The sequence below is a fragment of the Nipponia nippon genome, unplaced genomic scaffold (assembly GCF_047370975.1).
Source record: "Nipponia nippon isolate SJK-2023a ecotype South Korea unplaced genomic scaffold, ASM4737097v1 scaffold_9, whole genome shotgun sequence".
NCBI lineage: Eukaryota > Metazoa > Chordata > Aves > Pelecaniformes > Threskiornithidae > Nipponia > Nipponia nippon.
In genome coordinates, this window is record NW_028262413.1 from 23,330,757 (window position 1) to 23,354,697 (window position 23,941).

Genomic DNA, 23,941 nt, shown 5'->3' on the forward strand with positions numbered 1-23,941 from the left:
ACAGGTAACAATATTTCCCTGCATAGTGTTACAAAGCATTTTGCTAAACAAAAAAAAAAAAAAAGTGGAACCTGCAATACTTGTTTAGGATCACTTTTAGATTAAAATAACACCTGTAAGTTGAAAAACAACAAATGCAGTTTAAAAAATTGCTTCTAAATAGAAATTATTCAGTTAACATGCTTGTCTGTCTACATCCTAAGTGTTGATCTAATTTATTAGATAATTTTAACAGATCAGGCTGGAGACAAGACTGAAAGTCAAAGTTTCAAAGTTTTCAGTGGCAATAACTTAACTCATAAAATGAAGGGGGCATTCATTTACAATGTGATCCTCATTAGAAGAGGTTCATGAAAGCCTATGATTGCATTTGTAGAAAGAGTTACTATAACTAAAAGAATACTGTGAAATAATGTAGAATAAGAGGCGAATTAATTGTCTAGATACAGAGAAACTTAGTATGATTAATATCGCAATTGGCTGGCCAGTTCCAAAAATACTGCCTTTAGAAAGCACAGTCCCTGCAGATGCATGTTGCAAGGACAGAGATTTTGCAATAAATAAAATACACCTAAAAGCTTTCCCACTGTATAACTTAATACTGTCTGGATGCAAAGTTAAGCATACCTTTTCCTGCCAATCTGTGGAAAGAAAACCATGTACCAACTGTTACTACTCACAGCACCAAAATGTTCTATCCAGATACTGACCCACTCAATGTATAACCCTGAAGCACAAGAAGGTGCTGGAGTTCAGTTTTGGGCTTTTTAAAATATGCTTAGAGATGCCTATTACAAAGACTGTCTCACAATATCTTCAGTGCTGCCCAAATCCAGTAGAAAAGAAGAAAAGTGGTTATTTTTGGTGGTCACGGATTTAGAAATGTGGTTACGGAGTGGTTTTTGTTTGTTGTTTCTTCCATTTGACTCCCACCCTCCTTTCTCCTTCTGCTTTGAATAGGATCAGATGTGGAAGCATTTTGTTCTAACAGAACCTATTCATGTATCAAAGTGCCTTCGGAGGTTTTTGCAAGTACTTACTTTTCACTGCTTAACAGGAAGTATGAAAATTCCAGGTATTTTCAAATCAAAATAAAGCAAACCGGTGAAAATCATATTATATCAGAAGAAACGTCTACAACTGATACCGGAGATATTGAATAAAGTAGATGCAGCTTCTCAGGAGAGTCAGGAAACTGCTGAAGTATTCTTTTTTTTTCTTTTCAGAATAAAAAGATGATGTTAAAGCAGTTATTTCTTTCAGCTGATTATTGAAAGCTATTCAATCAAGCCCATGTTCTTCAGAAGTTAAACAGCCTGGCAGGTTTCAATAATAGACGTTTCGGAGAAATATTTCTGTCATCTCTTAAGCACTACTATTAAGTAAAGCAACTATTTTTCCCCCCCCACAGAACTAGTTCTTAACATGGTCTATGTCAAATATTTCAGTCCACTAGATAAAGGTCATTATAAAAAGGAAAACTAGATATTCAGTAAAACATCCAAATATGAAGATTTAAAAACCAGTCTGATTAACTGAAGGTTATTTATAGTGTACATATGTTTCACAATCCAAAGTATCTTATTTAACTTTTTGTAAGTTGACTATTCTCTTACATGAAGCATCTGCTGAAAGGAGGCAGATGAACAGATTGTTTTATGCCAAAAACAATGTTACTTGAAGCACCACTACATTATAAATAACCCTTTTGATGAGTCACCAGATGAGTCCCTTGTTTGTAGAAGTTTTGATAAGACAACACTTTGAATGAAATGATTTTGCGACCCATAATGTTGTTCTCTTACTACACATGTTCCATTAAGTTCTTGTATTTCATCAAAGCTTAAAAGTGACTAAGTCATCTCAGGAAATGGAATTAGATTTACTAGGGCTGACACTCTCAACATGCCAGAGGGATTGCATTTTTACTTCAAGGTGGGGGCTGGAGGCTTCTGACAACGTATTATTCATGCAGTACCCAGAAGAGGGCAATGTCTTGCTTTGGAAAAGATTTCATACTCAATTCCCTTTGCTCAGATACACAGAAATACAAACTGTATGCAAGCAGGAATAAATAGTAGTGCTATTAGGAAAATTACAAGCAAATATTCTGAAAGGAAGCTAAAAGAGCATGATTCAGTTTAATTTTGCTCATTTTCAGCCAGTATTAGAGCTATCCAGAATAACGACATTTTAACTTCCTGCTACAAGAGCTAAACTGACAAAAGTCATCCAGGAAGGAAGCACTTCATTGTTTCTTCTGATCAGATGACCAGAAGACCGTCTACTGAGAGTTTCCAAACCCAGATATTAACTTGATGCAAAACTTTCTGGAAGTGCTGTTATCCCAGGTCAGGACCAGCATTATCCCACCACTTCATTGTGCCCTTCTGATAGTCTGAGGCTCTCGCTAATGCACAGAGAAACGTAAGTGTTCTTCCCTTTTCAATAGAGACTAATAGGGAATGGTCAATGGTATCTGCTTTAAGGCTCAAATCTTTTCAAAGCAGAGCAAGAATTCCTATAAGCTCCTCATGGTCAGATAGAAGGGGCCCAGAAAGTCAACACAGAAGTACCAGTTCAATTAAGCATATTCATTCATCTCTCACCATTTTTCAGGACCAGTTTGGGCCTTCTCAGGCACCCAGGAACATTCGCAGCATGGCAGAAATGGGTAAGTAAAAACACTTGTTTTAGAAGCAGTAACATCTGACCAATGCTTTTTTATTAACTTTGGTTGGGAAGCTTTTAAGTCAATTTGGAAACTTTCACTTGAAAATGCTATGAGAAAAACACCAAGGCAATTAAGGAAAACTACTCAAGTATTTTATGAAGACATTTAAGAAATGTAGTCTTTTTTCAGGTTTCAAGATTAAAATATTTTCAAAATGCATACAAGTACAGAATTCCATCTGTAAATCTAAGCTTCAGACTGAAATGAAGAATGCCAAAAAACAATGAAAAAACTCCTCCTTTAAATCAGAACCAGCAGTGTGAGATTCAAAGGAAACTGTCTAAACTTTTAGTAAAAGAAATTAGTGCAGCAGACCCAGTTTTGACCTGAAACAACTGATGGGTGACCACAGTCATAGTATTGGTCCAATTCATGATTAAGCTCCAAAAATCTTGACACTGGCTTTTTCTTATGGGCAGAACAGTCTAGACATTAATAGTACCAGATGTTGTCAGCCAGGATGGTTTGTTTGGGGGTTTTGTTTCTTTGGTTTGGGGTGGCTTTTTTTTGTTTTGTGTTTTTTTTTGTGTGTGGTGGTGGTTTTTTTAAAAGCATCAGAAACCAAAATTCTCAAATGTGTGATTGCAAGAGTGCTGAAAGCTGCCTTGAGACATCACGATTGCTATAACTGCATTATAAAAATCGATCACTTTTCACAGCACAATAAACCACCACAGTGATGCCTTTCGTGCATTTCAAACCTGAAAAAGTGTTGTAAAGACTGATGAACTTCAATTCCTTGAGGTAATAACTTCTTGAATAAAGCTACGATATCCTAAAATGCAGCAAAGCTTCATGTTTCAAATGTGTAAACTAGACATATATGAAGTATCCATCTTCATCATCACTCATTTATTTGCAATAGTACAAAATATTTCACTGTTATTCTTAAAAATTTGTTTCCAAGGACAGAGAAAAAGCTATTGTAGTTGAAAAGCATCATCAGCATTAGAAGAAATAGGTATGAATTAGCAAAGGTAAATAAGGACTGAATGGGAAAGTTTTAAGTCCTAAGATAGTCTTGGCATAGGCAAGATGCCTAGTGAGCTCTCTAGCCAGGCTTATAAAAGAGTTTATACAACAATGTCTAAGCAGAACAGGGAAATGAACTTAATGGTTACTCCTTAGGTTGACTTAATGTACATGAAACAACCTGAGTGAACAATACCTTGTTTCCTTTCTTTGGAAAAGGACCGTTAATCCATTACCAATCTCAAAACTGTGTAAAGACATGCTGCAGCTGTGGTAAGCACCAGTCTCTAACATGCCAGCAGAAAATATTTATTCACTGAAATTTATAATGAGCATTCAACTGAAGTTTCGGTCATACGACCTCGCAGGTTTCTGCCACGTTAATATGTGTATCACAATTCAGGTTTTAGGAGTATACTGTTATTTTATTGGGTTCTTACCATTTTATTCTGCCTGTACTGATCAGCATTTTTACTCATGTAAAGGAAAACAAAGTGCTGTTTTTCCTACAGTTAAAAGTCCCTATTAACCTGCGTGCTGCCTCCTAATACTGTTAGGGAGCCATAGCTCCTCTTCCATAAATATCCGCTTGTAACTGCTCTGCTGACTGCAGTGATGGAGTCTAGGGGAAATCTGATCCTATCTCAAATGCTGGCTCCTGCAAAGTGTGTAAAACTATTCTGTTAAAGAGTCAAAGTACAGACCTTGCAGATAAAGGTACTACACACAGGCAGACTGACAGAGGGCAGCTTGCACTCATTTTCTCCTACCCACTACACAAAAGGATGTTTCACAGTGTGTGAAGTGTTAGTTAACATACAGATCCAATGCTGGATCAGAACTACAACAGCAGCATGTTAGGGATGGCTTTCCTTTTATATATGTTCACATAACAAAGCTTTACAAAGCTAATATTTTCCCAACTCCCTACAACTTTTTAAAAACAAAGACAGAACAGTAACATCACAATTGGATGTGGCATTTATAAATGTAAGTGTACACACATGCCTGCATTGGTGTTTTGAGAGGCCATGAAAGATCGCAGACTTTGTGCACCCACAGGCCAGGTAAAAGCTCAGGCAGTAGTAACCCCACAGCTGTGGGCTGAGAGTCCTCCCTGCCTCTGCCACAGCAAAAGCCCTGCTGGCAGGAGAGAATTTGAGAACACCCAGGTTGTTCTATTGCAGTCAGTTATGACAACAGTACTGAAAGTGCCACTTTCATACTACCCAAACTAAGCAAGACTATTGAGATCATATCTCTGTATTTGGGGTTTGGGTTAGGTTTTTTTTTTTAGTTGACTTATGCAGATCTATGTACCTTATTGACTTGAGATATTGAGCTTCAACAGGATTATTGCATATATGCAGTGTGTTATTTCACATTACCAAACTAACGTATACTAGGATGTGAAGGTCTACAATTCAACAAGTCAAATAAGCTTCTTCATGATCGCAGACAGAAACCAATCACATTTCAAGCAAACACTCGCAGCAACTCCTCATCCCCCCCAACGCTACAACATCAGCCAGACACATCTGGATTAAGCCATAGGATTTCGAACGTGAGGCATGCGCGGGTGGAAGGAGGCTGCCCGCTAGTGGCAGCATTCATCTGTGGGGCTCACATGGGAGAAGGGCAGAGTGTGGATAGGAGTACTGACTAGAAACACCACTGGATGAAGTGCCACAGCCCTTGCAGTCAGGAAAACAGACAGCAGCACAGTTCACTTCAGCTAGTATTTGCACATCTGAAAAGATGAGCTGAGGACATGAAATCCAGCGCAAAGGGCAACCAAATATTGCTCAAGATGTCTTTATGTCTGGGTTTGAGGCTCTGAACATTGGATTGCCAAGTATCATGGAAGGCATCTCTGCCCAGCACAGAAAATCCTTCATCCCCTTTGTCCTGCTTGTGCTCAAGACCTAGACTGTCATCTAAACCACAAAGAATGCTTCTACTATATGCACAGCAACTCATGGCAATCAGGCAAAGCTGCCAGCTCATCTTAAAGATACTAGTTCCTTGTTACATCTATGTTTTGCATAAGACACAATTTCTTTAACAATAAATCGTTTCAGTTAGAGCCATTGCCTTAAACTCCAGTTCTACAAGATTTCAGTAGTTATGCTTACTGCTTCCATATAACTGAACAGATCTTCAAGTATTTCAACCAACTGAATGCAAGTAATGAAGGTAAAGTGTTTACTTAAAAGCAAAGTTAAACAATACAAACATTTTCTGTGCATGAAGATAAAAGGTTGAGAACAAACTGAACAAGAACTGACCTATGTCACATGCAAACATATCTTATGTGTTTTGGACATGTCTCGGATATGTAGAGCTTCCTGGAACGCCATTTACAATAGCAGTAAGGAAAGGTAAGGAACAAGGAATTTAATTTAATAGATATTTTCACCACTTTGTTGGGTACAGTTGTTGAAAGTTTGGACTTTTGGCCTAGCTCAACATCCATCATAACTAGGCACCAAAAACCAAAGAACATATTAACCTCAAAAAGAAACATACTTGATATCTTTTAACAAAAGCACTGATGCTGCATTACAGTGCCTCAAAAGCCACTTACAACCCTACGAGTAGTCTACTGTGTGCAGTTTTTTTATTCATCTCTAGTAACTCAGAATTTCATCTTACAGGCTGATACACAAGGGAAAAGAAATACCAGAGTGTAAGCAAGATACAACCATTGTTTCTACAGATCCTTTCAAAAGGAGCGTGAAGCCTCCAATAAGTAAGATGTGTTTCTGCCTATAAATAGATATGCTTTATACATGTGATTACAAATTGCTTGGAAAAGTGCTGACCTCCATGTTTTTCTATCACGCGCTATAAAGCACTGTGAAAAGTATGGCTGATACTGCAATGTTTTTCTCCAATTTTAAGTTTTTTCCAAACCATGCTGGATATGGCTCCCTGGGGGAAAAAAAATAAAAATCTAAATGTAGGCAAAAGCTCTTTTATTCTGCTTCTTTCCTGCCAGTTCCTTTAGAGTATGGCCACCTCTCCGTACTAAGAAACAAAAGAGCACAACTCAGTGCATTCTCAGCTCTCCAAACATGCTACTGGGACTGGTCATTGACTTGAAATTCTAACACTGCCTCTAGCATAAATTTCCATGAGTAAGAAAAGTATATACCTGAGCTTTTAATTACTCCCCTCTCGTACTCTGAATTTGTTACACTAGTTGATACAACAATGAACTCTGCATCTATTATAAAAATGCTACCATATTAGAAATAATGGTTGTACAAATATTTGGCAAGCAACCAGACAGCATTAGAAATCTAAGCCTTCTTAGAGGTTGTGACAAGCTCACCCTAACTAGACACAAAATAAAAACACATCAGGGATGTTTCATTTTATGTGATAATTATTTACATTACATCCTTTTCACATGTGCTAATTTTTGCTAGCTTCCTAAGTGTTTGCATTGGGTGCTACATTTGTTGTAGCAATCAGACTTTAAGATCAAAACATCTTTTCAATTTAACTGTTATCTTTATGAAGTCTAGATGACATCTTTTTTATATAGGCAATTGGCATAAAAATTATAGATGTGGAAAATGTGCAATCAACTGTAGCGTTTGCCATAGCACAACGTTTAAGAAACATAAAAGAAAGCATCAGGAATCAAGGAAAATCCATTTGGCTTTGACTTAAAAGTAGATGAATGAAGAAAACTGGAATAAATTCACCAAGAGCAAAACTTGGGGGGAGGGCAAGATAGGTGTATATCAGGAAATGAAGAAAACATACATACAGAGGGAAGAGAAAACGTTAGGATTTTTTCCTCCTTAAGGATATTATGAAAACAAAAATCTTTGGAAATTTGAGCACTTCATGTCTGTGTAAAATCAGACCAAGTCTGATGGTGCTAGAGCAGTGGTTTTGACTTTCAAAAGACAGCTCTTTTCATTTATTCCCTGTCTAATCGTCAAAGTAAAGATACAAATGACAGTGCCACAGAAGTCTGCAAGGTTTTAAACCCAACTAAGATTGTGATCACAGTTGCAGTTTAGCAAAGATCACTTTAAAAGTGTGTGCCCCAATCATGGTCACACCTCCAGCTGAGTACATACATATGCACACAAAGCATAAAAAACCTAGGGCACAGAGCACTGAGAAAAATAGGCAGCCTTGGTATTGTGCTATATAAGGCAGCATATAACATCAGCCATTTTTATCCATCCTGAAAGTGAACCAACAGCCTCTAAAAAATAGATGTGGAAACAGAAATAACATGACTTTTCCCCAGACAACCATCTCTACTCAGGGGAAAACAACTTGATGAGACTGACACTTTACATTTGGAAATAACCAAACCTACTAACACACCCAGGGAAGGGGGGGTGGGGAAGGGGCGGAGAGGCAAACAGAATTGCTTTAAATTGAATTCCCTTTCCTACCTCCTCTTACTTTTCTATCACCCAGGAACTATTCTTCAGATCTAGCAAGGCAGGAACTAAATTCTTATGAACAGACTTAATCTTTAGTCATACAAATATACCCATGAATCCACCAGAATTATTTTTATAAAGATAAATACAAGTGTTTTATAACTCTCATGACATTCTGACTGCCTATTACATTCTTGAATATGGAAGATAATAACTAGAAAATTGTTACTAGAAGACCAAAGCATCAAACTCTGGATGTACTAATTTCAAAAAAGGTGCCCTGATGCTGAGAACGAAGGGCAGAGCCTCAAAGTACAGCCATGGAGCCGCATTTTTTTTTTCTAATATGTGGAAGTTCCACATTCCCAGTTATCAAACACTTAGAAAATTTACATCTCAATTTCACAAACTTTAAAAACAAATAGGTCATCTCCATGAAGAGTTTGCACATGAGATCGAGAGATACTTGCAGAAATACTCTCACATATTTTATGATATGATACGAGAAACATCCATAATTAATCTGTACCTATAAACGTGTATTTTTAAACTTCAAGGAAATGTATATAATTTTGGTATGACACATTCTCTTGTGCACAATTAACGTGCTCTCTTTTAAGCTCCAGTATATATAAGAAATTTAAATAGTCTATTGCAATAAATGCAGAACTCCTATTTTGATAAAGGTATACATTGCAGGAAAGAGAGAGAAGAGGTGGCAGAACAGTGCTGCTTTGATATAGGATTGGACTTCTAGAAGAACAAAAGGAAGCAATAACTCTTTTGAGCAGCATTAGGCTGCTTAGCTACATGCAATTGCTAATCCTGCAAGTCTCCACTGGATGTTTTACAAGCACATTTGGGCTGATTTATAAACACAAACCAGGGAAAAAATTTTCAGGCATAACACAAGACTCCATCTCATACCCAAATTGTATATTAACACAATCAGCTCCCACTTTCTGCAGAGGTGCAGTAGTCATCGGGACACCACAACTATCACTACAGCATGTAAAGGGGTTAGGTAAATTAGCTTTTAGGGTTCCCTGCTGTTCACACCAGAGTGTGCAGTTCTACATGAAAAAACACACTATAATTCTCATAAATAACTGTAAACATCTATTCACATACATAGATAAACACACACATATACACAAAGTATGCTCCCTGTACAAGCCTACAAAAAAACAACAAAAACCCAAAAAGAGTTTTTTCTTATGTGGAATGAATAATCATACTATGAGTTTCCAACATTAACGAGGACTTACATCAACCATACAAAACTTTCAGTCATGGATAAATACAACCCATTGCTGAATCTCAGTAGCTGGACTGTCTAAGCTAATAGGTATGTTTAGCAGGCTTAATTCACTTTGTGTTGAGAACAGTTACCTATTGATCCTCTTCCTGACGGATACAGAGCTTTGTTATGTTTAAACAGTGAAATAAATATTGAAAAGTAATTGCCAGAGGGGAGACAGTAACAGCCGCTCACAGTACTGTATATCAGTAACTTCCAGTCCTTGGTTACCTTATCCACTTACAATTCAGCAAGAAGTTTGGAGAGTAGGAGGAGACTCTTCTGTCATCTATAGATTCTTCCATACTGGTTTACTGAAAGGTTCAGTTTTGAAGTATTAATGCAACGAACACACATGCACTGAGATAATCAGTAGTAATTTTGCTACTAGCTTTCTACATCCTCTACTGTAAGCTTCATGGATTAGAATATCAAGCCTTGGTACTCTTCTATATTGGGGTACAAAAAGATAATTAAAAGGCCAATTCCACCTAATAAATGGCCCATACCTTGTCATTATTTCGCCTCACCCATGCTTGATGGAAGCTGCCATTCTCCATTTGGATGATTATCTTTCCTTCCAGGCATCAACTTCAGTACACCTATCAAACACTACCTTTCAAAGTTTATCATTCATCGGGTACTTCTCTCCTCCTGACTGTAGCAGAAATTGTATTCTTGGCAGTAATTACCCCTCAATCTTCATTAATACTGGAGTTGTTCTTTAATCCTTGCTGACCTGCCTTCATATTTTGTTTCCAACCCTACACCTCCTGCTTGATAAATCACATTCTCTGCTCATTTTGCTCCCTAGTCCTGTTACTGCTCCACAAGTTTGTGTTTCTTCTCTCTCCGTATGGCTAGTTCCCTGAACACCCACATTTCCTTTATGCAGTAAAGGAGGAGCCACTGTTTTGTCTGGACTGGCTTCTCTTCTGACTCATCAACACAATGCAAGGACACAGTGATTCCTGTGGGAGGCCACCCCACTAGAACACACTACTGTTTTCTTAACTTAGCCAATGTTACCCATTCCTTTGATGAGAACGTTGATTGAATGTTGAATGACTCATGAAAAAGCCATGAGTTTACTGATGTGTTCCTTTATTATCTATATATTTCTTCATGGGACAGAAATCTACATTATCTGCAGATTGCTAATGCAGCACCATTTCATGGTATATGACTCACAACCCATATGTACCAAATCCAAATAGTCTGTCTTCTATAGTCTACACAAGCCTAGGTCACTATTCTCCTGACAGCTTGAAAGTGTTAAGCTACTTAATGCTTCTTTTCTTAAGCTAAGTGTTCCTGTATTGTTGAGATTTTCAATGACTGTAATTATCTCATGTAGTGTTACAAACTACACTTTTCTACAGGAACACTGCTTATGAACAGGATTTTTACTGCCTTCTCTCTGGAACTGGATGTTAATGAGCTAGTTGGATAACAATTCTCATAATACTTTGACAGCATGCGGGCCTCCTACTTTTCTTTTAGCTCGGTTTCCATAATCCAAGTATACTGGGAATCTACCAATCTTCTGGAAGAGTGGAGGACGTGCCCCCCCCTCATCTGTCTTTTGTTATAACATTGAGAAGCTTATACTTACGCTTCAAAGTTACAAGCCATTTTTCAAAATCAACTTGAGATAAACATTTTTCCATATTCATTCTTTGATCAATATTGGCATGATCAAGGTCTGGAACCATAATTTGTTGACCCATACTCCACCTGAGGTCAGTGAGACAAGGTAAGAACAAAAATATTTGCACAATCACCTTCATATCACTACTTTTTTATTTGCTTCTCTCTCCAAATGAAACAAACACCCTTGAGAGACTTGTACAAGACATGGGTGCAGTTCATTGTCATATTTCATTGGAACAGGAGCATTTGCCTGAGGGTTTTTGTCTGTTATAACAGAAGCTCCTCCCTGTTAATGCTATTAATAACATGACTCTTTCAAGTGAAACGTATCTAGTTCACTGAGACAAAAATCTGCTCTGAGCAAATTATCTGAAGGCAGATTTGTTACAGAACAGTGTTTGACTGTCGTACCCCATCTCATTAGCAGATGCTGATCCCACTAAGTAATCAGCATGTGTCTTTAGCTCTTAATCCTACCCTGATATATAGCAGAGGGAAGCATCCATGGGAAAGACACAGCAGCCGTTGGAATGGGTAGCTCTGCAGGAAATGAAACATAAAATTGACCACACATTAGCTAAGCAAACTTAACCCATGCCGAGCTTGAAGGAAATGCTTGGGCCCTTATGCTGTCAGTATTTGAGACCATTGCCTAGAAATGGACCCGAAAAGGACATTCCTTTTCATTGCTCAATTTCACATGGTATGCAAAACTAATATTTCATAAATGCCTTTGCACTAATGACTAAGGTCCTGGAAGGGCCTGGTTTGGTTTGTTAGCTTTCTCTCCAGCACTATGACGACAACAACAAGTTGCACACATCTTCCTTGCTTTGCAACTGCTCCAAATATTTGAGATTTTCAAAACCTCATAATGCTGTATCGACTTTGCACTTGCCTAGAGCCAACCAAAACGGCTCTCATTTTACACTCCGGCTGTGAATACCCTGGAAATTTACATGTCAAAACTGAAAACAAAATTGCTAGGCAAAAATCCTAGGTGCTGTACAAAATACATCATGCTATTTTAAAAGAAAAAGCAAATTATAAAAATCTGAAAGCAGCCACAACAGTTGCAGGACTGGAAGGCAGTTTTCTTTGTTCTTCAGTAGAAAGCAGTCAGGCTCTCAGAAGAAAAGGAAACTCAGAACCAATAAGAAGGTCTAGTGCATAAGGCTTGACAGGGTGGCTGGAAACCAATATGAAGAGTCCCATTGTGGCGAGACAGGAACAATTCCTTGGTGACTAGCTTAAAATGCTTAAACTACTCTAGAGTTTTCCACACTGTGACAATACAGACATGTTAAAACTGACATTAATGAGTCAGCACCCTAAGCACTGTACGCTTCTGTTCAGAAACAACTTTTGGCTAAATACCTTTGAAATTAATTAATAACATGCAAAGTCAATTGTAGCATATGGATTAAAATGCCTGTTATAAATACAAAAACAACCAAAAGCCAAGCAAAGGTAACTCAACTTCTAATAAGATTCTTAATTTCCAAATATCTCCTGTAATCAAAACAAGAAAACCCCACTCGTTGTTTGTGACTTGTTGGATGTTGATCAAGACTTCCCTATTATTATCATGTATTTACTCTAAATAGTCCTACTCCAATAATTTATAATAAAAACCTATTCCTATGCTCAGCTACAACATTCAGCTACTGATCAGCGTCAAAAAACAAGCCTTTCCATTAGTTTAAGCAACAGTACTACCCAGCCACCATTATAACCACCCCAAAACAGAAAGCACTGTTTCCAACTATTGAGCATTGGCCCTAAACTAGGTTCCTTTGTTTGCACAGATAACTATTTTTTTTTTCCTTCTCAAAGGGTGCTGGTGAGTTGATTCTTTTTAATTTTGAAAAAGTCAGCCAGTGGTACTTTAAACCAGTTTTGTTCAGACTAAAAGATTCATTGTAAATATTAATGTTGTTGATTTTATACTCCATGTAAAGCAAAGGTGTTATTTGCACTTTAAAAAACAGTTTATTCAATCAACTCTGTCGTAATCGAATAATTTAACTTTAACTGTCCCTGAAGCGGACAAAGTACCTTTTCTGAACATAAATTTCGCTGCCCCCATCACCTCTGTGAAAAGAGACCATAACTCTTTCCTACCTCCCTAACAATACCCAAGCTGTCTGCTTTTCATCAATGTTACCAGCTCTCCATTAAGGGGATCTAGAGCTTCTTCCAGTCATTTTTTTTCTTCCATAATTGATCTTCCAACAGCCTCAGAAATTCTTGGAAACAGTAAAACAATTCCTTCCATTTTCACACACACAAGTGAAACAACTATGTTAATGTTTATCTTGGAGTTATACTGAAAATTAACTGAAGAGCATGTAACAGGAAGACTTGAAATAGGAGATCATCAATGCAAAGCCACTAGTTGTTCAATCATTTGTCAGCTATGCCTTGTTAATACTGATAAATGAAGCCAGGTGAACAAGACCAAGGTGGTGTTTTCCAAAACATATCTCCCACTGCTAAACAATCTTACAACAGTTAAGGATAAAAACATCCGAACATCCCCTCTCCACCAGCAGCTATCCATTTCCAGTTTAGAACAACTTTTAATGTTGAGCACTTTTCAGAAAATGGCATGACAATCTTACAATCATCGACAAGTTTTAAATACTTTTGATTGCAGCCTTATTTATCAAATAGATGCACAATTTCTATAAACTCTTTCTTAACTGCATGTCTCAAAAAGCTGTATTCTTGAGGAAAGTAGAAAAAAAAAATACAGATAGCAATGGTCTGACATTACTTATTCGCCAATCTGCACTCAAACTTCCACATCATAAGGTCATACTGATCTCCAGAGGCAAGACAAGTTTAACTGAAGTCACCTTTGCCTAAGCTTTATGCAGAGTCAGTGAAAAAGTAAGATGTCAGTCAGGACAGAAAAGGGGAGGAAAAGCATAAAGTGATGAGCAATACTTTATGCTTATACTATCTTCAGAATAGACAAAAATGTAGCCTGGAAATAAAAGAGAAAGGAAAGCTCCGCACAGGGGAAAGCCATGGTGAGAACAACCTAGCAAGATAAAAATATTGTATGCATGTCTGTACATGTATTAGAAAGAAGAAAAAAAAGAACCATGTATTTCTAAGGAGGGGAAAAGAGTCAGGGGTCCTTGTTCCAACACCAGACAAGAAATTAAAAGCACAACATCTTAGTCAAAGAGATAAGGAAGAAAGGAGAAAGCAGGAGTTTGAGTCACTGGAAGGCTTCAGAGACTAATAGACACTTTCAGAAATCTGGAAGTAGCCAAGGGAATTTTAAAGTGATGGTACAGATCAAACTGGATTGAATTTTCCCTGTCTTTTTATAACGTTAAAACACATTATTTTTTCCAAAATATTATTTTTACAGATATAAAATATATTTTAGAGTATTCCAGGAAAATGACATTTGCTCTTATGTTCAAGCATCTGAGAGGCAAAACCAAACCAGCTCTTATAAAGTAAGTTTTTCCTCTAATTTATGTTTTCCTCCTTCACCATCAACATCTGAAACACAGTACCAAAACTGGCCTTTTACTTTTCAGGTAGCGTCCTTGGATCTTGAGGAGGATGAAGTAGTTAAGACCTGTGTCTTCTCCAAAAACCAGCATAACTCAGTGTTTGCTCTCATGAAGCGTTCCAGGAGAGTGCTGAGAGAAGGCAGAGATTTGCTTGGGATAGTTGACACATGGGATGGGTATCAGCTGTCATCGCTGTTTTGTCACACTGAGTTACATTCACAAGATTCAACTGATAAAATCCCTTTGTGGCACCAGTGAATATCTAGCTGATTTGGAACCTTTGGTTCATCCATTTTGCCAAACCTAAGGCAGGCACAGCAGGTTGGAGAGGAAAGTCAGGTCACTGCTACACTGCTGGCTTAGTGTTATGCCACTATTGAGACAAATGGGGTCTCCACGCTGCCTTCCAGTAGGGTACAAACTAAAACCCGTCTGCCTGGTAGGCAACTTTAGGACTACCTACCATTAATGCAGTTTATGATCAGTATCTTGTGTTGTTCCTCTATAGCTATAAACAGCCCATTGACTTTGGCAGCTGTACATTCACCATCACGTGAATAGGAATGCAAAAAAAAAAACATACTGCATGTTTAAAACATTAAATTGATAACACTAAAGCAAAATTCAGTTTACCAGATCCTTTCAGTTTCTAAAACTTGTATTTGTCATATTACACACAGTAGTAGAGGCTTCTAGCCTTTATATATTCTAATATGATGAATCACACTATGTTACTGAGCTACTCTCAGAAGTAATCTAAGCTTTAGAATAAAATTACTGACTACAGCAGCCTTAAGAAGAGGAAGAAAAAAAAAAATCAATAAAAATATTTCTCTGGAAAATAAGCTGGGGAAGTAATTTTGTGTCCAAAGGAAATGTTCAGTTATGTGTTATGTGGCATTGTAGCAGGTTACTTTGCCTCCTAGAAAGTAGGCCTTTCTAGGAACACATCAGTAGCAGAATACCTGAACGTCAGTAATGCCATGAAAGACTGAAACAGTCCCTGCAAGTGAGTCCCCCCGCCTCTTATGGAAGGCAGTCAGCTTCAGCAGCAAGTACTGCTCACAAGAAAAACAGCCTGATAGAACCTAAAGCTGCTGTAACAGGCAGGGATTGTACCTGGGTTGCAATCAGCAGCATTATTTTGACCAAGTATCAGTGATGCATTGGCATGGATATCTTCATCACTGAACTCCCATGGAATCAGCTGCACTGAAAACTGAGGGTGGCTCACTCCTGTGAGCCTACCGAGAGATGGCAGTGAGAGCTCATACATCCCTCCTGCAGGGACACAGTGCAGCATTCACCCACCACGCTCCGATGGACATCATCCCCATGCAATTACAAACCCTTTGGACACTCTTTTGAGAATTACGCCAAGAGGAACCCGCAGCCACAATAAGTCCAGCTTGTGCATGCTCTTCAGAGCAGAATTCCTCCCCAGAGGTATCACGATCTTTGGGGTGCTTGTTCCCAATGCTGCATTGAAACAATCTGTCCCAACACCTAAACCGATGCCAGCTCTACTACTTAATTGTTTGGCCACAATATTGATATGCATATGTGTTGTAGCACCCACAGCCGTGCAGTTAATTTGCAGATGATGCCACACCTACTGCAGACTACTGTTGATTTTTGCTTTGCTGGTAAATGGAAAGATATTTTTCAATCTTTCAATCTACAAATGATCACAATCTCACCTATGGTATAACCTTCAGGGCATCTCCAAATCCCCATGACAGCGCTTTGGGGTTTGTTTCTTAATAGCACATACCTTTTCCTCCTTGCAACATCCGACCTTTTAAACCCACTTTCACCAAGATTGCCACTATGTGAAAATCAGACTACACTAAGGCAATTCTTTGCTAGATACCAAAAAACTGAAGGAGAAAAAAAATAACAGCTTAGATCCCGTGGCTTTGCAGGGCAAAGATCTGATGTGCCTTCTGGAAAGCATCGCTGGACGTTACGCAGCAGTTCTGGCAGAAGCCTCAGAGGCAGGCAGTCTGAGGAACAGTTGGTACAGGAGACAAAAGAAGATAGGGATGATCTTTTAAGGTGAAGTACCCAATTCTCAAACAGATATTAGGGTGGGGGAGCAGTGATGATTCATCACAAAAGAGCAGAATTTGATGCAATGGTACCCTCTTGAAGCATAACCGCAAGTGAGAATAATCCATCAAAACATAACAGCAGAAAGGGCCAATCCGCAAGTCTAAAACTCAGAGAAGTGGCTCAGATCCAGAACGTGGTCAGATTTGTATTTGCTAGATTTCTGTTGTTCAAGACTGGAAAGTCATAGACACACTAACATTGCTCTGTCTGAGCAGCTTTTATATTTGGTTTCGTTTTCTTAGGATGCAGTAAGTGAAACAGCCTACTTTCTCGCTTAGAAGTGTTACTTGTGCATATGCCTGTAAAGACTGAAGCAATAATAAGGAACTACAGCAGGGACTGTCAACCTCTATAGGTAACAAGAAAGAACACAAAGATCTAAACTGAAATTTGCTCTACAGCATTTCATATTATAGTTTCAGACACAGCTCTGTTGACTGCATTGTGATTCTTGGCAGCACAAATGCAAATGTTAGGTTATTGCAATTCTTGTTATTTGTGCAGACTGCAATCTCTCTTCCCATCAGGAGAAAACTCCAAAAGCATTGGATCATCACGCTATAAAGCCTGTGAGAAAACCAATTTCTCAGATATTAATGTACGTATTTTAGCGAGTGTGTGGCAAAATTAAATATGGGTATATGTTTTTCTGAGATGCACTGATAGCACTACTACTTCGCCTGCGTACACTGTGACCACATCAATACAGGGCAATGTGCTTCATATATAGCACGGATCTTGTAGCACAGATGACTATATACACACACAGATCAGTTTGATGCTTCTGTTTGAGTATAGCTTTTATATTAGAAATATGAGATGCAACATATTCATGCCTCCTACTCCTCTAGTTTGTCTCACTACTGGAAGGTAACAGACAACAAGTAGGTTCCCAAACCAGATTTGTCTTGGACAGATCTACACCTCAGTGCTGGAATTCAAATAGGAGTACATTATTCTCTGACTGGGATAAAGCACAGGCTAACCAGAAACTGAAAATTAGTCTAATGGCAGGAAAACAGTTTTCATTAGAGAAATGTTGCTAGGAAAGAAGATGGGCTGAAATGGTCTGGATTTGAAAGCCTAAATTCAGGCTTCTTGAGATGGCTTATTTTTTTCAGGGAAGCTCTACCACATAACTAGAAGAGTGGTTTTATTTTTTTACATGCTATTTTCTTACTTATTTCCTTCCTTACTTTCATGAAATTGGTTTTGTAAATGAATGTGACAGGTCACTTTCTTCACTTGGCAATCTGTGTATGACAGGACTTTGAACATGTTTTAGAGTCGAAAGAGATATGTGTCCAGTTCACACCATCAGCACTGCTCTCCTAGTAACTTCTCCAGCGCTCTGACGTCAAACCTCAGTATTGAACAGCATCCATGTTAATTAATTCTAATTTTAGTTCCACCTCTTTTTGACCACCAATAAATCCATGTTGCTTTGTAATCCAGAACTGGGATATGTTCCAGCATTACAGAATGTGGCATTTTAAAACCATTTCTGTACCCACCCCATTTGTCAGTAGTCTCAATGTTTGGCATATGAAAAAATATATGTATCTGCTTTAGGGTCAAGTAAAGCCTATGGGATGGTAATTCTAACAGCAATATAATTCCTGGAACTGCAGACTATATAGCACAGTGATGCTATTTGGTACAGAAATGGCTTTCTTTGCAGAAAGAACATGATCTGTTTGTCATTAAAACATGCTGAAGTTCTTCCAAGGGATCAGCTACTAGAAATTTTCTCTGAAAATCCTTTACTTTCCCATTATATAGCTTTTAAACAAAGACAAAATATTAATTCTAAAAGAAAAAAAAAAAACAAACCAAAACAACAAACCACCCTTTCTTTGCATCTCCAGAGGGCCTTTTAAACATAAGTAGTTACAGAAAGATGTTTTTATTAGTCTCAAGGCTGTTGTCCAACTATTCCTCAGGTATTTTATAAACTAAATGTATTTCAAGGAGCTGCCAAATATATGAATTTTATTTAATTCAAGTAACATATCTATGTATTAAAACTATGTCTTTCTCTGAATCCTTCTGTGAGGATGGCTGTTATCTGCTGCTTTCATGGTAGGCAGTGCTTTTACTCCTGTTTATTACTGAGGAAATTAAGTGTTACAGCTGGTGTTAGACCAACATGATACAGTTTCAGCACTGCTGTTTCATATCCTCAGGCACCTTCAAATTACAGTCAAGCAAAGACGACTTCCACTAACCTGAAATACAAGACAATAAATAACTGGGGTCTACGTGAATGGGGGAACAGGGAGAACAGCCTACTTACAACACAGAGCACTTGCTACACCGAACAGGTTTAACAGCTGTACAGCTCAGTGCTCCCACCTCTCATGGATAGCGGGAGGATGCCAGTCTGAATCTATTCCTCTGGTTCATGTGGATTTCTCGAGTACAGGGGAAGGATTGTATTTAGCATCTTAGAAGTAAAGAAGCCTGATAAATCATACAGAGCACAGTAAAAGTGTAATTGTATTAAACACTTAAGACAGTGCATGATACTTGTCCCACTTACAAACATTTCCCATCTAACAGTAACTACACTGTAAACAGAGTTTTGATTAATCCCACTGAGGATTCTCTCTCTCTCTGATGTATATTCTGCAGCTTAGTATGATATCCCAAATTGGTGACAAATATTCAGAGATATTATATTTAGAAAAAAGCTTGCTTAGATGAGGCTGAACACATTTAATATCTATAATGGTAAATGAAAACCCAAAATATCTGACACTAGACAAAACTTTTTTTGAGATGCAGATTCCAGAGCAACTTTTAAACTTGCCAGCTCACACCTGACTACCCATAATGATGAATGTGCAAATCTCTCTCCATTTTGTCTCTTTGTCCCCAAAATATGAGTATGCCAGCATGTGACAATGAAGAGGAGTGAGAAATGCTGCTGATAACTGGTACAGGATTTGCAGTAAGATGTTTGGCATGAAAATATTCTAGTCCAGTTTATTACCCCATGCTGTCCTGAGAAGATGATATGAACTACTGGAACCAGGTAGTCAATGTTCACACATTCATGCATTTGGTTACAACTTTGAGTCATTAACAACATCTTCCTGGAGAGCTGAAAGAGAGACTACTCCTCACCAGTGCAAGTGGAACAAATTAATTTAACAAAGAAAAGGTACTTCTCTAGTCCCATGCTGTTAGACTTTGATTCATGGGAACACCGCAAACAACAGAAGCAGACCATGTCTTCAAGAACTGCAAAAGTCCTTCTAATGTAAAACATTAAGTAATTTAGCACTGGGGCTGCTACCAGCTCTCCTTGCAGTAGCCCGTTTTCACTACCTTTGCCCATTCAACAATTGCCACTGATTAAATTCTACTTTCAAATAGAACCAAAATGCAGAGCTGGGGATATTCCCTGTCCCTCCTTCCATCACTCCCATTTCAGTCCACATACATTGGGTTATCAGCGTACAATCAGCCATCCAATTCTGTTTACAGAAGAGCCAGTGAAATATAGACTGGGGAGTTACTTCTCAAGTAAAAATGAAAATAGTAAAAACTGTCCAACCAAGGGAGGGATACCCTCACAGCTCAGTCTTGCAAACATGCCAAGGAACCAGCTATGAAAAATAAACTGTCAAGAAAAAAAGCATGCTTATAGACTTTTTTGCAGTTTTAGATATTTTGGGTAAAATATAAACTGCTTGTAAGTTTTCATTCATCATTAAAACCAGAAGTTGATTCTCCTATAGACTAGCATAGTTAAAAAGAGCTGTAGAAAAAAAAGGCAATGAAAATCCTTTATGGCCGAGTTACCCATCCAAAGAGTAAAAGGGAAATGCGGGAGCAAAGCAGATTCTGAGGCAGCTTATGCTTTAAATTAACTTTAGTATTATAATCAACACATACACACTGTTATATTGAAACACAACAATATTCTTCTACTTCCACCCTGTGCATTGGAATATTAATGACTTATTTTTAACCAGTTTGTTCCCACCTTTTTTATCAATAGCTCTATTATTAATCTAAATTGCTAGTAAAAATTGGGGGATGGGGTTTGTTTTGGTTTTGGCTTTGCTTTTACAACCACTACTACAGAAAGCATTTACTGGCTCACTCATGAAAGATACAGTATGTATACAATTTCATGGAATATCTTCACAACTTTTCCATACAAGCAGGATTTAGGGTGGATGTTCCTGAAGTGTCATATTTTCCACTCTACCCAGAACAGATGATTTTAGATCTGACTAATCTCAGAAATATGTTATTAATAACAGAATTAATACTGGATTCCACTGGAAGTCCTAGTGTTTTGAGCATTGTTTGTGTTCCAATTTGGATTTGAACAGTCAGAAAAGTAAGATTTAGATAACTGAAAGGCAGCAACAAATTTCAACTCCAAAAAAGCATCATTTTGTGTTGATGTTAGCCTATGCAATTACCTGAGTCCTGTTGAGGTTTTAAAGGTACTGCAGTTCTGCCACGCTGCAGAAACTTCTGAGGCCGATCCATCATGCTGCAATAGGCTCTAAGTTTATCTGGCTGTAATTTTGGCTGAAACTATCTTGACATGTTTACAGGTGCCTGTAATCATTATGATTTTCTGATAGGAAACAATTAGTTTCTAAAGAAAACCCACTCTAAAGAGCAAGGTGTGTGTTTAATACATGCCAACGATGATGTATTGAGAACACTTCAGAAGCAGAAGTCAAAATATCCACATATTTTTCAGAGGCTGATTTATTTTACCCTTTTTTAAAATACTGCCACAGAAAACCTGCTGAAATGTTTACCTACATGCAATGAAACATTTCTACAGAGTCTATATTTCACTACAGAGCATGCCACCCTGCCTCTTTAAAATTATTACACAATTTTTTAAAAAGGAATGATACATAAAACTTTAATACTTAGCTCATTATCATAATACAATTTAAGCCTATATAAGAAATAAGAATATTTATAAGAATATATCCTCTAAGACCAAAGGTACTTTCTGAATATATAAACAGAAATAGCTTAAGAAAGGTATTTAACTTCTAGCATTGATACTCAAACACTAGGACTGCTACAGAAATATTCCTAAAAGGCTTTTCTGCCTTTTACAGCCTACAAAAAGGTTAAAAAAAGATTCAGTACCCATATTTTTGCTCTGTCACTTCCACTTTAAAGCTCAGATTTGTGCTGCTTTCTTCTACTTTCAATATTAGGTTGCTGTTTACATATTTCTGTTTCTCAGCCTGCTAAAAGCCACCATAATTTTCTTTGCCTCAACTGTTTGTGCTTTAATGTATGATTTGTAAGACTCAAACATGTAAACTTGCTGAATTCTACCTAGAAAAATGTGATTATCTATCTTCTTTATACAGGCGGATACAGGAGCAAATTCACACATGCTGTATTCTTGTATAAGCATAAGGAAAACATTGCCTTCAGCATTTTAAAGAAAATTCTGCCTTTTTTTTTTCAAAAGTATAATCAAAATTGAAACATCTGTAAATTAATAAATGCTTTAATTAATATGCATTTAAATCACTGTATGCTGAGATATTACAAGCTTTCCACTTAAGGGAGGTTACCCAGGCAGGCCTCATTAAAGTGGAAATTGAACCTTCATCTCCAAACTGCCACCAGGGAAACATCCTCTCTCTGATTTAGCTATTTATTGGATAAAAACCTTCCTCTCGGAACACCAGGCAAGACATTTTCTTTGAACCTGTTTGCAGCTTCTTGTAAACTGAAGAGAATTCAATCCCTCATAAGTCTTTCCTGAGAACTAAGAGCATTTCTTGCCATAAGAGAGATGGAGGTGACCAGGGTTAACAAAGACATGGATGATGTAATAAAATAAATCAGGGGCATGTTTTTGTCTCTGTCAAAAGAGATCTGATCTTTCTCAATAGGGACAACAGCTTTATTTGAAGTAGTCTGTTTCAGATAGAATTTATCCAGCAACGCTCAAATTCTCCTTCTTTCCAATCCTACTTTTGCAAGTCAAAAGGGGGAAAATAAGATGCAGGAAGACTCACAGAGCAAGAGAGTTTACAGAAGAAGAAAATGCCAAGCACATTTTTCCTAGATTGTAACTCAGGCATCCTGGACAGATACCAATCTCTGCTTTACTATATGCCTACAAAGATTGTGAAGGCAGTCCCTGAGAGATTTCTCTTCCCTATTAAGATGGGGGAAAACTCACTTGGTTGGTACAGGTAGTGTTTATAATCCCACGTACGATGCATATAAAGAGGTCCCACTGTGCTATTATCAAAGAACTTGACAGCAGAGTGATCATGGCAGGCATGCCTGTATTTTCTTAAAGAAACCATTTTTACAAATACTGTTCTCTGGATGGAAATTCTCAGACAACTTCAGTCCAGCGGATCTGGGTCTTAGTTCAACCTTCTCTAAGGCTTGGCTTATGCAGTAGAGCATGTGGACAAAGAGTATCTTATTCTACTGTACTAAATCCATCCTAGTCTTGAAAATAGCTGCAGCATTTTGGACTGTGGAGTTCCCCTGGAGCAGCATATCACCCCAGCAGCAGGACAACACAGTGGGCAGGAGGAAGCTGGAGAGAGGATCCCAGCTCCTCAAGCTATTTGAACACACACAGAAATTATGTGTTTGCAAGAAATCTTCATGCACCTAATTTTGAAGAAAATATTTATATTTTTGCCAGCATTGCTGAAAAGTAAATACGTGACCATATTGTAAGTAACACTAGAGGCTTTAGATACTTATTACAACTGTGAGCTGACCCATTTTCAGACCTTTAAAGCTACAACTAGTTGGCAAAGAGGCAAAAATGTGTGCAGACATATCCTGCAGCAAAGAAACAGAGTGACCTTATTAAAAAAACATCCAAAAGCCAGGAGAGAGCATAGGCTGAAAGATACCACTGATGGCAGAGTTACAAGTGGCCATTAGTGCAATGGCAGAGTTAAAGTAGGTACTAGGAAGACAGGCTTCAAAGGGATCACCAAGCCCAATACTCCCACTGCAGGCCACTGCAGAGCCCAGAATAGACCACAACATGGTTAACCTCACAGCATACAGCTTTAAGTTACTCAGTGTAGCAGTACAAAAGCTTCGGGAGAAACCATGGTGGTCACCACCAAACTGGGCCCTGAGAACAGTGAGCAATTTGTTAGATGAAAGCATGTAAGCGATCTGAAGTTTACTCCGCACCTTGTTGTTTACCTATTGTTTG

General features: G+C 37.9%; 1 protein-coding gene across 7 annotated transcripts in view; it reads right to left on the bottom strand.

Annotated features, from left to right (window-relative positions):
• The window catches only part of IQSEC1 (IQ motif and Sec7 domain ArfGEF 1), a 355,322-nt gene that overhangs the window by 216,708 nt on the left and 114,673 nt on the right, over positions 1 to 23,941 (bottom strand). Inside the window, exon 1 of one of the 7 annotated variants that reach the window (XM_087743590.1) lies at positions 9,934 to 9,952. The exons of the other annotated variants lie outside the window; for them this stretch is intronic. Coding sequence (XP_087599716.1) covers positions 9,934 to 9,941 — 8 coding nt within the window. The 5' untranslated portion in view covers positions 9,942 to 9,952. Of the gene's footprint in view, positions 1 to 9,933; positions 9,953 to 23,941 lie in introns of those variants that run through there. 7 annotated transcript variants of the gene reach the window in all.